Raw genomic sequence first — 14,843 nt, 5'->3', positions numbered from 1 at the left:
GTTGCATTTGGATTTTTTGATGGTGAGACCAATGACAATTGGATTTGATTTATGAGGTAGTGTTATCGCCATAATCTGGACGGGCCGGAAGTGGGCCATGGAGCAAGATGGGCTTGGAGGATAACTGTAATGGGTTTGCGAATCAGACTTTGTGCGGATGTTTTGGGGCCAGAAAGGCCGTGTAAATAGTTTAGATATAGGTAGTTAAGATTCGTGTCGTGTTTGGTTAGGGTTGGTTAAGAAAGGCAAGTCTACGGACTATAAATATGTATCATGAATAAACAAGAAGGACAGAATCATTCATCAACAACTCTCGGCGTATCGCCTCCCCTGTTCTAGGGTTTTCTCGTGTAAGTGTCGTGCGGCCCCGATCACGCTCTACGTGATCGGGATAGCATTACCCTTGCTCGTTTACTTTATATGTTCCTCGTTCTGAAGCTTTGTAGATGGCGAGTAGCACTGGTTATCTTAACACGCATAGAGTAACGTTATTTTCTTCATATTCTGATCGTACCTTGTCTGTTGCTCATGAGTGTTTGGTGGTCATCGTGTCTGATCTTGGGTGCGATGGTCACGTCTTGCTTTATTTTTATTAGTAGATCAAATCTGTTATGATTAGTTTCTGATTATCAGAGATTTAGCTTGATATATGCATGATTAGGCCTTGCAAACGAGTTGAAAGTTCCGATAGTATGATTAGTATCGGGTAGCAGGTTGAAAAGAGATTGTTCCGAGAATCGGCTCTTCGATTGGTTTTTAGGCCTCTGTTCAGGTTGTTGTTCCGTTCCCCTTTGGTATTTGTTAGGCTCAATCACGTGTAAGATGTTCTGATCATGCAGTGAGGGCTTAGTCATCGTAGATTGGATTAGATTGATATTTGTGACATCCCGAAAATCTAACCCGGGGTTTACGCGCTAAATCTTCGTTTCGCCAAAACCCTAAAACCCCCTGAAACCCTAATTTTTCCGAGACCCGAAACCAGCAACCGAATCCAACCGCAGTCACGCCATTTTTTTTCCCTCGTTCCGCGCGCGAACGCCGCGCGCGCGTGGCCGACCAGCCGCGGTCACCACCGCGAGTTCCGCCGCGCGGTCGCCGCCGCGAATCCCGCCGGCGCGCGTCAATCCCTCCCTTTTCCATTATTTCCTTCCCCTTTTTCTTTTCTTTTTTTTTTCCTTTCTCCTTTTTCCTATTTTCCCTTTTTCCTTCTCCACCTTTTTCCCCTTTTCTTTTCTCTTTTTTTTCCCCTTTTCTCCCTTCTCCCTCCTTCTTTCTTCCTCCCTGTTCCCCGCTCCCGAGCCCTGCTCCCGCGCGCGTGCCTGGCCGCACCCGCCGCGCCGGCCACCGGCCCCCTCTCCTCGCGCGTGCGCGCGCGCCTGTGCCCGGCCCTGTACCCGCGCGTGCACCACGTGCCGCGCCGCCCGCCGTGCCGCCCGTCGCTGGCGCGCACGCGCGGCCGCACGGCCGCCGTGGCGCACACGCCGCCGCCCTGCCCGCCCGCACTCGCCGCCCCCGCCCGCTGTGCCGCCTCGCCGCCCGCGCCTCCCCTGTGCCGCACACCGCCGCCCGGCCCCCCACGTGCGCGGCCGCGCCCCCGCCGCAAGCCACGGGCGCCATTAATGGCCGCCCGTGGAGCCGCCGGCCGTCCCTCCTATTCCCCCACCGTCGGCCGCCTATAAATTGGCCACCGCGCAGCCCTCACCCCCCACAGCTGCCCCGCCGCCTCCTGCTCCTCCCCGCACTCCCACCGCTGCCGCCCGTGCCGCACCACCGGCCGCCGCCGCCCCCTCCGCCGCGCCGCCGCTACGCGCCGCCCCCGCCCAAGGAGAGGGTAGGAACGGGACCCCCTCGCTCCCCTCTCCCTTTTCCCCCATGTGCCCGAGCCGCCCGAGCCCCTAGGCCGCCGGATTTGGGGCCGGCCCGAGCTCCCCCTCCCTCCTCTGTTTCACGGGTGAGGGGAGGAAGAAGAAGGGGCAATTTTGCCCTTAGCCCCCCCTTCCTTTCCATTTACTTAAGAGCCCCTCCACCCTTGTATGCATTGCAGAAAAGCCCCTATTATTTTATTTCTTTCAAACTAAGTCCCCCCACTATGTAATTTTATTTCCAAATAGGCCCCTCACACTTTTCACTGCCCCCTGACATTTCTAGGATTTACAAATAAGCCCTTCCCTTTTTAGGGAAACTTACGAATAAGCCCCGGTAACCCTGTTTAACCCATAGACCTTCCTTTACCTCGTCATTTTATGTGCGAAACGACCTCCGATCGACCCGAAACTTTACCACGCCCTTTCTAGTATAGTTTTAGTCATGCCATTAAGAAACCACCTAAAGATATCATCCCTAACTCCGTAACTAAATTATTTCCGATTCAAGCTCAACGATAAAAGCTTTTAGTTCCTTCGCTTGATCGTGTGTCTGTTTTGTTTGCGTCGTAGGACACGGAGTGAACGACGAGGTTCCCGACTGCGACCGAGCAACTGAGGACCAGTTCTGCGACCCCGAACCCGAAGGACAGTGCTTCGATCAGGACTTCCCGCAAGGATTTGACGATGGCAAGTTCAATTCCACCCTTTGATGCATGTTTCTATCCTAGTTTTTATAAACACAACCCAGTGACCTGTTTTATAAAATTGCATGGTTTTGCGTGCTGGAAACCTGGTAGGATAGCCACCCTTGTTTGAAATAGCTATACTTTGACCGCCTGATTTATAAAGAAAGCACGTGCGTGTGGGAAGGGATGAAATGTGGTTTTGAAAAGTGAGTTAGACGGGATGGATGGCATTTCTGTGTGAATTGCCGTTGGTGTGCTCGTACCTGTGTGGTTGAGCGAAGAAGGGAGATATCCATCTTGTCACCCCTAAGGACCGAGTTGATGTGACATCTCACCTAGCTTCTTGTCGTGCGAACCACTTGACCGTTGTATGGGCAACGGCTTGGCTTAACCCCACTAGTTGGTCTGATAGCCACCAGGAGTGCTGGGAGCAACGGGTGATCAAGGAGACGGGATAAGCTCTGAGTGACTTATGCCCCGGTTAAACCTCGGTGTTAGGTCGAATGACCCCTTGATTGATCCCGTGGTGGCTAGTCAGGTCTAGCTAAGGTGGGTAAGGGCTTCGATGGGATCTGCACCGGCACTAAGGTGTTCGTGCTGTGGTACCCCACCTGTGGGTAAAGTTGCACACCTCTGCAGAGTTAAAATCTATTCGAATAGCCGTGCCCACAGCAATGGGCAGGTTACGGTGTGGTCACATAACTAGAGTTTCTCTCTGGAAATGGATGGGTTGGTGTGTGTTGTTTGGGAAGTGTCCGGCAGTTGTGCCGTGTGCTACGGCGGACGAGGAGTCCGGTAGCAGTTTTGCACTGGATCCTGTGTGGATCACCACCGTGTGCTCCTTGATGTTTAACGACTTGATTTGAAAATGTTTTGAAACGAACCTTTGCATGAAGTCAAGTTTTCCGCAAATGAACCATAACCTTATCCTTGGATTACCCTGTGCATGTAATCCTGTTATAACCCCTCCGCGGGTGTGATTGGGCTTGCTGAGTACGTTTGTACTCACCCCGTTCTTACTTTACAGTGGAGGATCCCGACTACATCCCAGAGAACGACGAGTAGGGCCCCGTCCTGCACCCAGTCTTGCCTGTGGGTGAGGTCACCGTTGGAGCTCCGCATGGCGTAAGACTCTGATGATCCCCTGTTCGTGGTTAGTGTAGTAGTATGGGTTTTTGTTGTAATCCTCGCGATAGTGGCGCTTCACTGCCCATTACCGCGAAGAGTTGTACGGTGATGTACCATCTGGTGTAATAAAAGTGTTATCAGCCTCCTGGGACTGATAAAGTAACACTTTTAAGTCTTCCCTGATGGGGGGACGCTTCAATATTTATGAAGCAGGATTTATGTTGTTATAAAGTATATATGTTGCCTATTTATAGATCTGATCCGGTATTGATGCAATCGGCTCTTTATAGCCGATACCGGGGAGGAAGTAATGAGCCGATCACGGCTCGGACTAACCTTTATATTGTCTGTGTATACAAGAATTTAATACATCACACCTTCCTGATCAGGTACAGGGTCAGGTGGCACGCCTAGCGACTCCAAGCCAGGGTGTGCGCCGGATTACTGGGCCGTTGACCGAGGGACCGGGGCCCACCAGCAGTCCCGGAAGCCTCCCGGCTCCTCGTGTTGCCTGTCACTGCTCGCCGGCGGGTTTTGACCGGCAACAGGTAGCTATAAAAGGCAATTGGAAATCCACCTCACCTAGCTTTTAGTTCAGATGCTGTAGAGACTATAGAGAATGCTATAAAAGAGGTATATCCTTGGGCTGAACATAGAGAGTGTTTTGTTCATTTGATGAAAAATTTTGTTAAGAGGTTCCAAGGGTCTGCATTTGGGAGAATGTATCCTGCAGTAAGGACTTTCCAGCCAGAGTACTTTATGGACAAGATCTATGCAGCAAATGCCAAAGTGGAGCCTTTTTTTATAAGAATTTCACAATAAAAAATGGATGAGGAGCAAATTTATAGAAGAGATTAAGTGTGACCATATTACAAACAATGTTGCAGAAGTTTGGAATAGGTGGGTGAAGGACGTTAAGGATCTCCCCATTGCTGATCTTGCAGACACACTTAGATCTAAATTTATGGAGTTGCATGCTAAGAGGAGGAAAATAGGTGAAAAATTTGAAGGACATGTCATGCTTCCTATTGTAGTTCGCCAACTTAATATAATGAGTAGGCAATTGGGCCACTTGAATGTCAAAGAAGATGACAGAGATGAGACAAAGGTGAAAGAAATCACTTGCAGGGAGTGGCAAGTCTCAGAAAAACCATGTCACCATGGTTTGGCCCTTATAACTACAATAAGAAATCCAAATATAGAAAGCTATATGCACATTTACTACTCAGTGTATCATTTAAGACTTACCTACTCGTGTAATCAAAGCATTGCCGGACAAGTCCCAATGGCCTCATGCTACCGATCATGTTATATATATATGTTCATTCATCCCTCAAAGCAACAAATATAGGGATATGCTGTTCAATTTTTTGTTCTTCAAATTTAATAATGCAGATCAACAAACAATACACAACATTGGTGACACCTCCATTTCATTGCATTGATAGACACAAGGAGAATCCACATTACAAATGCCATCATTAAATAATAACAAAAGCCACGTTATAGATGCTCTACTTGAGTGCAATCCACATAACTAACAGCAACACAAACAGCAGAGCACAAGCACATTTGTTTTTCTTTCCTTCATTCTTCAACTCAACCAATTCCAACATTATCTTGACCAACTCATGTATGTCATGCAAACCTCCTTGTTCAATTTCTTCCATCACTAAACCAGAGACAACATCCATCGCCTTAGGGCCACCATCCATCGCAAGCTCAGAGCTGGCATACTCCAAGTAGCCTTTGGTCCGAAGGAACAACTCATACTTGTCGTAAAACATGTAGATGCGACATCTCTTTGCCCCCTGTAAAATTTGAAACATATGATAAGTATTGCATAAATTCGATAGCAATCAAGACAAATTTCAGAGAACCCTCACCAATTCATCGTATCTCGGGCACCTAAAAAATCTCCTGCCACGATTTTCAGTCCACTTACAAGTGAAAGCAACGAGCCTCAAATCCTTACAGCTCGGACAGAATATGAGCGGCAATCTGGTGACATCGTCCATCACAGGCTGCGGGACGACCTCCAGCGGGGCCGGTGCGCCAAGCAGCACAGGCGGCGGGCCTCAGCTAACCCTAGCAGGGGCCCACCTGACCCTCCATGCGGACGAGCTGGACGCCTGCGATATGGAGGGCTCTCGGCGGTGGCGGCGGAGGGTGTTGGCGTCCTGTTCTTAGCGAGAGGAGGCAGCGCCGGCATCCTGTTCTTAGTGGCAAGCGAGATAACAAAAGGAGGGAGACGCACGGGAAATAGACTGGGAGAGCTGATTGGATCTAATCGGTGGTAAAGGATAAGGTGAGGACAGTTTGATCTTTTCATAGGGGCTGTAAAATGAAAAGATTATTAAAATTCACGGAATAGAGAAAAAGAGGAGAAATCCCCCGAATCAAAACAATTCGCAAGCTCAATGTCATATTTTAAAGGCTCACGAATTGGATATCAAAAGAGGTGAGGCGTGCGTATTCGATATCAAATTTCAAAATTTCTCCCACCACACAGACTTGGCATGTGATTCACGCTTGCCATGCGCGCCATGAAGGTGATGATCAGGACAGCAGCCAGCCAACCACAGTAGCGACACTTTCATCCCTATGCACAGTAGCAACACGCTTAGGCTCTGTTTGTTTTAGTTAATGGCTGATTTTGAAGGCTCGATTTTGAAAAATCCAAAAGTCAGATTACTCCGAGAAACCAAAATTGAGAATCCATAATTTGTGGAGTTATCTAATTTTTGAATTTTTCAAAATCAAACCTTCGAAATCGGTCAGAAGCTGAAACAAATGAGACCTTAGCGGTGTTTAATACTAGCACCCAAACAAGGCTCCAGTGTCATTCAGATGCACAAGAACTCTGAATATACTTTAAATACTGAACCTCCAGCCGGCCACCACCGCCAGCACATGAGGCTCCGGCCTCCAGACTGACGTGATCTGGTCTTTAACACCCGAATGCATATTTTACACAGAGAGCATCGTGTTGCCCAGTTTGACGACACCACGGTTCGGCGTGGGGTGTACATGGTGAAGTCTGAATGTTTGGTTTCTCCGGGAAATGCAGAAGACAGTCATTCGATTCTAGTCGACTTCGGCAGATGAAGCAAATAGACAGCTTGCTGACATCCTATACACTGAAGAATTACCAGCGTAATATATGATCACTTCTGAAGAATTACAACGCAAGATTCACAAACTGCAACTAGGCAACAAACCAACAGCAACCGGAGTTTCAGTCAGCATATCTCGTCTCGTGGTATGCGAGGAGCAAGGTTGTATGCACTAGGAAGCACTAGTAGCAGCAGATCCGCACAAACTCTGCATTTGCTAGTTCGACGGCATAGGCTTGCACTGTTGTACATGTTCTGAAGTCTGAATGAGTTCCTCCAGGAAATGCAGAGACGATCCATGCGAGCGGAGATCCATCTTCCTGGAGACTTGGAGAGACGAATGGTGATCGCTCAGGACTCAGGAATTTGTACCCGCACGGCAGGGATGATGCTGAACACTCCGACGCGTTCAGATGGATTAGCTTGGCTTCTATCCTGGTCCTGGCGTTTCTGCTGCTTCATCTTCTTGTCTTCTGCATCGCCGGTTTCATGTTTCAACCAGTAAAAGTAACTGGCACCAAGACAGAGCCCCCGCCGAGCACCGCCTCCATGACCGTGCGTGCCTTCCTGTCGTCTTCGTGGTTACTGGCTAAGTAGACGGCGCGTTCGAAGGTGAAAAGGCATCGCGATGGGGTACGACTTGTTGGTGATGACCTTCCCGCCGAGGAGCTCGCCGGCGGCCATCAGATGCAAGGATTCACGGCGGGTAGCCATGGTCGGCTCATTGCTTCTGATTCCCATCGAGTTGCCGATTGCACGAATGATCCAGCCTCGTATCGACCTGTCGAGCCCCGTTAGCCAAGGAGGGCGGCGGATCAGCGACAGCGTTACATCCAAGCCGCCAATCGCGCGCTTCCTGTGTCCTTGACGAACGAACCTGAGAATATCCTCTCCATTTGACGATTAGGGCGGAGGAGTGAGGGTTTAGGGGGTGTTTGGGCCTTGCGCGTGCACTGGCTGATGCGGCAGCAATTGGCGTCGGCGGCCCGTCGAGAAGACAAATGAAGAAGCTTCCCAAGGAGGAAGAGGGTTTATATGCAAAAATACTGGATCGATTAACAATAGTGATCCAACATAGGGAGTTTTATGTAAAATACCTGGCATAAATTTATAGAAAACCCCTTAATTTGGATCGAGATTTATCCGAATCAGGGGACTTTATTCAGATTTTACGTAAAGAACTCTGTATTCAGATTTGATTTCTTAAATCTCCAGGTCGGGCATCGCCGCCGCCGGAGACCCGGAAAAAGCCGCCAGGGAGAGGGGGAGAGCCGGAGACGAGCACGAGCACGACCTGTCCTCGACGATGAGAGCCTAGGAACCTCCGTCTCCAGGTCCAGCCATCTCCGGCGCCCCTTCTCCGCCGCCGCGTGGGCAGGGCCGCTCGCGAAGTCGCCGTATACGTCAGGCGCTCTCACGGCGGCAGGGGTGGCGCATCAACCAGAAACCACGCCGCCTCGCGTTCCGTCATCCGCGACCACACCGGCATCGTCGCACATGCATGGGCGCTGCAGAAGCCGCATCCGTATGTGACGCGGAAGAGAAGACAGGCCAATTGAAGATGGGTGATTCAGAGTTTAGAGGAGGCGCTGGAAGTCTGAGTATTTCATTCGGGAAGTGCAGAAGACGAGACCGGCCCACTGATGCTTATCGGGAGGGTTAAATTGGAGGAGATCAGGTCTTTGGTTGGGGACGCTGGTTTGATCCATTCCAAGTATCGCTGATTATCACGAACGCATTGTTCATTATGGGATTGAAGAAATTCAGCGATGCGGGACCGACGTTTCAGTTGAACCATCAGACTACAAGTAAGTTGCTGAATGAATGACTCCATGAGCAGCCTGTGATCACCTTCCATCAGTTAGTGTGACCGTCGATTACTAACAACAGCGGCGTGGAGAAAACGATACTGTGCATCCTATGACGTTGTATAAATAAGCACAATCTAGATTCAGAAAGTGCCCGTCATAGGTCAAACTGAAGTTCATAGACGAAGGATATCTCCCCTTGTGCAGTTGGGCCTGCAAACCTAGTTCGGACTTCTCTCACTTCTGAAGATTTTGGAGTAGTATACAACAGCGCTGAACCAAGCTTTGTGCATGATGCATGTCTTCTGAGATCAGATCGAGCTGACACGCGGGGCGCCGCGCAAAGCCGCGCGCTCCAGATGGTTGGAGCCCAGCTTGCATCGCTATCATGTGGAATGACGGGACGTGTGCTCGATCTGGAAAGCGTTCAGCGCATGCGGCATCCGATTCGGTGGAGCAAAGTCAAGTGAAGACCGCGGTTGCGGTGCAGTACCCGTGGTAAGACTGTCACCGTCAGAGACCAATGATCACTTGAGCAGCCGCTGGGATATGGCCTGCTGGTTCATGGATCATTTGCCACGGATCAGCGACACCAAAAAGCCCATCTGTGACCTGCCCACATCGCCCGTGCTCAATAACTAATCGGCCTACACCTATCTACCTCCCCGGGCTAGCATAACATTCAGCATGGCCATGGCGGCTTCAAGTAAACTAGTCTACGGATACTAGCAGCTACTAGCTGCGATGGTCATTACGCTACTGGTGCTAGGGACCAGCACATGCACATTCATGTGACTGTGCGCGCATTGGTCCATGCCAAGGGCAAAAGTCGACGCCACAGCGCTGCACTGTTCCTCCTGCATCGACCGACCTGCCGCATGATCTGCTGCGCTGCGCAACAGCATGCATGCGAAACCCTAGCTGCTACAGGGCTATACATGCAGCGCGCAGCTTAGCTTTAGGCCCCCCACCGTACACGCATGGGGGGCCTCCGCGCGCGCCAGCTGCCAGTAAGCCGGTGCCGGTTTTGCCATGCCAGCCGGCATCCCAAGGCGCCGATCTCGATCGCCCTCGCCCCCCTCCGATCCCCCAGCACTCCATCAGGCCGTGTGGCTTTGTCAGCCGTGCTCGATCAATCGGCCGCTTTGGTTTTACCTCGGGGCTCCCTCCCTCCTTGGATCTCATCTCCCTTTGCCGGGCGTGGCCCGGCCGGCCGGGTGGAGTCATCGATCAATCAATCGGGTGCGGCTCCTGCGCAGGATCGGACGACGAGCCACCAGGCGACGGCACACGCCTGTCTTCCCGCTGCTCGACATGGACACAGCAGCAGGCAGGCTAAACCGTTCGATCGGAAGGTTAGTTTTTTTGCTCGGAGCAGTCGCCTGTCTTCCCTTTTCCTGGCTCGCTGCTGTCTTTTGCTCTCTGATCTAAAGCAGCGTGAGCCGCAGGGCCGGTTGATGATTTGACCGTGGTAGTACAGTACTAGCAAGACTGACTGCAAGAGGGAGGGATGGTAATGATAGAACAGTAGTGACAGGTTAGGGGTGGTGATTGGTGAAAGCTGAAAGAGAAAGGTCACTTAGCTACTGCTGGCCATCACTACTTTGCCTTCGAGTTTTTACAGTTTTTTTGCTCTCTGCGACCTGTGGCGTCTACAGTTCTACGCAACTACATGCAAAGCAGCTACTGCCCACTCCGGAGTTCAGATGTGTCATCGATCTTTAGCAGTTGAGCTCATGCATGCTGCTGATCTAGCTTTTCCGCAAGGCGCATGCGGCGTGCCTCTGAACAGTTAGCATCCATGCGTGCTATATCTCTGAACTGCAAAAGCTGCGTGTGTGCGTGTGTTACCAACACACTACTAGTACTAGCTAGCGGCACATCGGACCCAGGCACAGAATGCGTTCCTGATCGTGCCACGTCTCCGCAGCTCGACTGCTGCTACGCTTGGCGCGCGGATGACGCACGCAGACCAGGAGTGAGGGAGTGGTTTGCCGTGCTCCGACAGTTCTGACCGTACAGCAAAAGGCATCGATCCTGCTGCTGTTTATCTTCATCTCTAGTTGTTAATTGGTCAGCTGTACGTAGATGTGTTGCAAGGTTGAAGACAGGCCAAAATGCAGTTGCTCATGGATTGGCCAAACATGACATTGTTTAAACAGTTTGGCAGTTCTGGCCGGGGCACCTATCTAGTTGCAGCTACATGCAGTGAGCAGATGGTGCCGAACTGGCCGGCTATACTGCAATCTGCCAACAATCTCTTCCCCCTCAACTCAACCAGAGGCTCTCTTCTCCCAGGGAGCAGCATATAGCTATAAAAGTACTATATGCGCCGGGATGAAGTGCCTATATATGTGCTGGAATGCATGAACTTCACATAAAATTGTGCACAATCAAGAGCGTACGCAAGACAATCAGATTGTTGCAGCATCTACGAGTCATTATTAAACGAGTACTCTGGCAAGACCTGAGACCTATCCACATATTCACGTCGTGTTAGGATTTTAGAGCAGAAAGAGGAACAGTGTGTTTTGCGCTACTAAAAAAAAGGAGTGATTTGGTGAGTGCTAGTGGTTGCATTCTTTAACCTATTGAATCAAAACTTCAGTAATGGATATATTATTGAAGCATCCACATTGAAATAAAATGTGTCACAAGGTAACGAAAATAGTGGGCTCTTGCTTCTACGCTAAAAAAGTTTAAGTAACAGTTCTGGGAAGAGCCAAAGGTAATATACGGGATGACCTATCTCTAATACACTTGAGCCAAAGTCTGTGATCATTGACATGCATGCATGTTTGATAAATTGAAGTAGTACTGCAAAAAGTAGAGACCATCTCTAATATACTCCCTCGGTCAAACAAGTCGTCCTTAGTGCTTTTGTGTAGGAAGTTGGAGTCAGATGGCTATTATGTCAAAAAATGACTTGGATTTAAGAAAATCAAGCAGATAATAAATGGGAAGTTAAAAAAAAATCTTAATTCTATCATACTGTTACATCACCGCTTATTAGGAAATTATGAATCCCCATGGTTGTGCGATGATTAATCCTACGTGCATATATTGTTGGCAATGAAATCTATAAATATCCCAATAAAAAGGAAATAGGAAGAAAACACTTCCCCCAAAAGACAAGGAATGTGGGAAAATGATAGTACAACGAACTTCAGCATATCGATATGGAACGAGCATTGCTCAATAAGCAGCAAAAGTCCTAACCGGAACATAAAGCTAGGTAAGAACGAATTCGAATATTACCAAATTGTTATTACAAAAACCAACACACACCATACCAGTTACTTCCTTGCATAAAAAAGAAGCAACGAATTGCATTGCATGCCCTGAAAAAAAAGGCTTAATTACTATGCATGCTAGCAGCTCTACGTAGTTCTGGAGCCCCCTATTTGAATACCATCTCAAAACTGCAACCACAAGCTTAACGAACCTTCAGCCCAAGTACCTGATTACTACTACACAACAAGCATTATTGTTCTACGTACCTTCTTGGAGCAGTAGAGATCAGTGACCTAATCATCCCTGGCTGCCGGGGTGAAGGAAGCTTCTTGCTGATGAGCTCAGTGAGAGCTGCCCTTGCGAATGGTCGAGGTTATCTACTGGGAACTGATGATCGGCGGCTTCTTTCATGGCGAAGCCGCCACCTTCCGGCGAGTAGAAAACGAGCTGAGGCCCCGGAGCCAGAGACAGCAGCGATGAGAACGGCGAGTGGTGACCCACCGTCTGAGGCGAAGTGCCATGGCCCACCTGGTCGTGGACGGCATTGCCATTTGCCCAAGGTTCACCGGGCGTGTAGTACAAGCCGTGAGCCAGCGGCATCGCGCCATTGACGAGGCCGACTGAATTGTTGAGGCCCATGAGTCCTTTAATGCCACCGTGGCAGTGGCGCTTGTCAACGTCGGCCATGGCCGCGGACGCGCCCGTCGCCGCGTTCGCGGCGGCGGCGGCGGCGCGGTCGGCTGCGCCGTTCGCGAACGGCGCCACCATGGAGGGGGGCAGGTGGGCGACGAGGTCCTGCGCTTGCGGCGGGAACTGGAGCGGCGGCAGCTTGTCGATCTCGTGCTGCGCGGCGTCGAGCAGCCAGTCCACCACCTTGCTCGGCTGGCTGAGGCCCAGCCGGTCCTGGAGGTCGTAGAGCTGGATCGCCGTCGGCACGGACAGCCGCACGCGCCGGTCGCGCAGCCCCTTGACGGTCCTCACCTTGCTGTGCCGGTCCTTGCCGCCGAACACCCGCGACACGCGCACGATCCTCGACTCCGTGGACGGCGGCCAGTGCCGCGAGCTCGGCACGGCGGGACTCTGCTTGGCGCCGGCGCCCGCGGCCGGGACCTCGGCCTTGGTGCACCTGGCCGCCAGCTCTTCATTTGTGAGGTTGCCGCTTATCATCTTGAGCCAGCCACCGCGCTCATGATCACACCTAACAACCGATCGTCAGAAAATTCAGGAGCAGGCTGCGCAGTGCAATTAATTTGGCATGCATGAAATGAGATCGATCTCAGTGCGCGCTGGCGTGCAGCATGTGGATCGATCGATCTGGCCACTGTTCTCCACTGGTAAACGAGCAGCCTTATTCGGTACACATGACAACAACACAGAAAGATATGACACTGAAACATGAACTTGTGGAGAGCGAAACTGTAGCTCTCCATATGCTTTTGCTTACTCTACGTGTGCATTAGACCATTAGTTAATTTGTATCTTTCCCCCAAAAAATTGGCTAATTCTTTCATAAAAAATCTTAGGAGTATATTTTTAAAAGGATATGAAATAAAACGAAGCTTTAGGAGTTCTATTTCAAAAACTTCTCTGATAAAGAACTCAGTTAAATTGTGGCCTCTTTGGATACAATAGTGTATCTGTATCAAATCATCATATATTACAATAATCCTGTCCAAGATTAACAAGAAGTGCCCGAGAAAATTACCAACCAGTGGGGATAACGAATAAAAAATCCATGAAAATCAGCTTGACTATACCTTTGGGTTAAGTGCCTTTTTATGTGAAGCAGGCTTAACATATATCCAACCAAGAAAAAAAATATGCCCCCCCCCCCCTCCCCCAAAGAACAGAAGAGGGCAAAGTGTAAACGGTAAAACTCAGATGTGGGAAGAAGAGAGAAGAACCAATCAGGATTCAGAGGCAGCTCCAACAAGAACCACTTACAAGCATGACCAAGAGTCCACACTTCCTCCCTCTCAGATCAGCTCAAGTAGCTTGCACCATGGCCCCCTTCGGCTGAATCTGACGGATAGCCGGCCGCAGCGCCCCTAAGCTAGCTTAGCGAGCGAGCGCGCCTGACGCCGCTCACCGGAATTCGGCCGGCGGCGTGGCCAAGGAAGAAGAAGGAGCTCTCGAGAGCAGGAAGGAGAGCGGCGATCGATCGACGGCTCGGTACAGGTACTGTAGCGTAAACCCTAGCTTGCTAGAAAGCTCTTGCTGGAGAAGGAAGGGAGGGAGGGAGGAAAGGAAAGGAAAGGAAAGGAAAGGGAGAGCTGTTTTTGCTGCCTGGCCGGCCGGTGTGTGTGTGCTGATGGGAGCAAGCACTCGTTGTGAATGAATTGAACTTGTGGTGCTTGTTTTAATTTGCACCAACTAAATGATCAGCTGGCGTCGCTTTCGGGTCCCTGTCCTTTCACCCCCCCCAATCGTGCTCCTCGTGTGTGATGAGCGTGTTACCGTCGACCGCGGATGGCGACCGCAGTGACTCTCGGCGGGTAGCAGTGGCCGGCCTGGTCGACGGTCGTGAGCTGCCCGCCTACCTTCATGTGTACGTGGTCGTCTGAAAGGCACCAGTCTGGGAGCGATCACTCAATGAATTTGCACCAAGAGCTGCTCACCATGCTCGGTTAATTAGCGAGTAACTACATACTACCCCATCAGTACCTGCATTGCGACTTTGATTTCATCTACTGTAAACTTGAGAGGGGAAAAAAACTGAAGAATAATCCTCTGAACTGAGCAGCGCGTGCATGAATTCGACAGGAAATATCGTTTGAGTCCCCTAATAGCCCTAAGTGAACAAGGGAACACGATGATCTCAGATTAGAGGGTATGCATATCTGCTGCCCATCGATACGCCTCACGATATCATCACCAGCTAGCTCGAGATTTGCAGGCACATTCATACCATGTCTTTCTGTACCAGCATGGCATGGCAGCATATATACGACGAAGCTTTGCATGTCCTTGCGCACCAGAACCTAGGAGGCTACTCCATATAGGGCA

The 14,843-nt window shown here is 50.4% G+C and overlaps 1 protein-coding gene across 3 annotated transcripts; it reads right to left on the bottom strand.

Annotated features, from left to right (window-relative positions):
* Window positions 1–11,802: 11,802 nt before the first annotated feature.
* Window positions 11,803–14,170, bottom strand: LOC112888073 (transcription factor PCF8-like). 3 transcript variants are annotated; one of them, XM_025954422.1, is made up of 3 exons: window positions 13,782–14,170; window positions 12,104–13,035; window positions 11,803–12,025 (listed from the first exon to the last, which is right to left on the bottom strand). In XM_025954422.1, exon 2 carries the CDS (start codon window positions 13,002–13,004, stop codon window positions 12,135–12,137), a length of 870 nt encoding a protein of 289 aa, XP_025810207.1. In that variant the 5' UTR covers window positions 13,005–13,035; window positions 13,782–14,170; the 3' UTR covers window positions 11,803–12,025; window positions 12,104–12,134. The 3 variants fall into 3 exon arrangements, with proteins under 3 accessions (XP_025810207.1, XP_025810208.1, XP_025810206.1); XM_025954423.1 differs by having other exon boundaries at window positions 11,803–11,944; XM_025954421.1 differs by having other exon boundaries at window positions 11,805–13,035; window positions 13,782–14,169.
* Between the last annotated feature and the right edge of the window lie 673 nt (window positions 14,171–14,843).

The sequence above is a fragment of the Panicum hallii genome, chromosome 3 (genome assembly GCF_002211085.1).
Source record: "Panicum hallii strain FIL2 chromosome 3, PHallii_v3.1, whole genome shotgun sequence".
NCBI classification, from domain to species: Eukaryota; Viridiplantae; Streptophyta; class Magnoliopsida; order Poales; family Poaceae; genus Panicum; species Panicum hallii.
The sequence above is the reverse complement of the archived record's forward strand: the minus strand, read 5'-3'. Positions and strand labels throughout refer to the sequence as shown.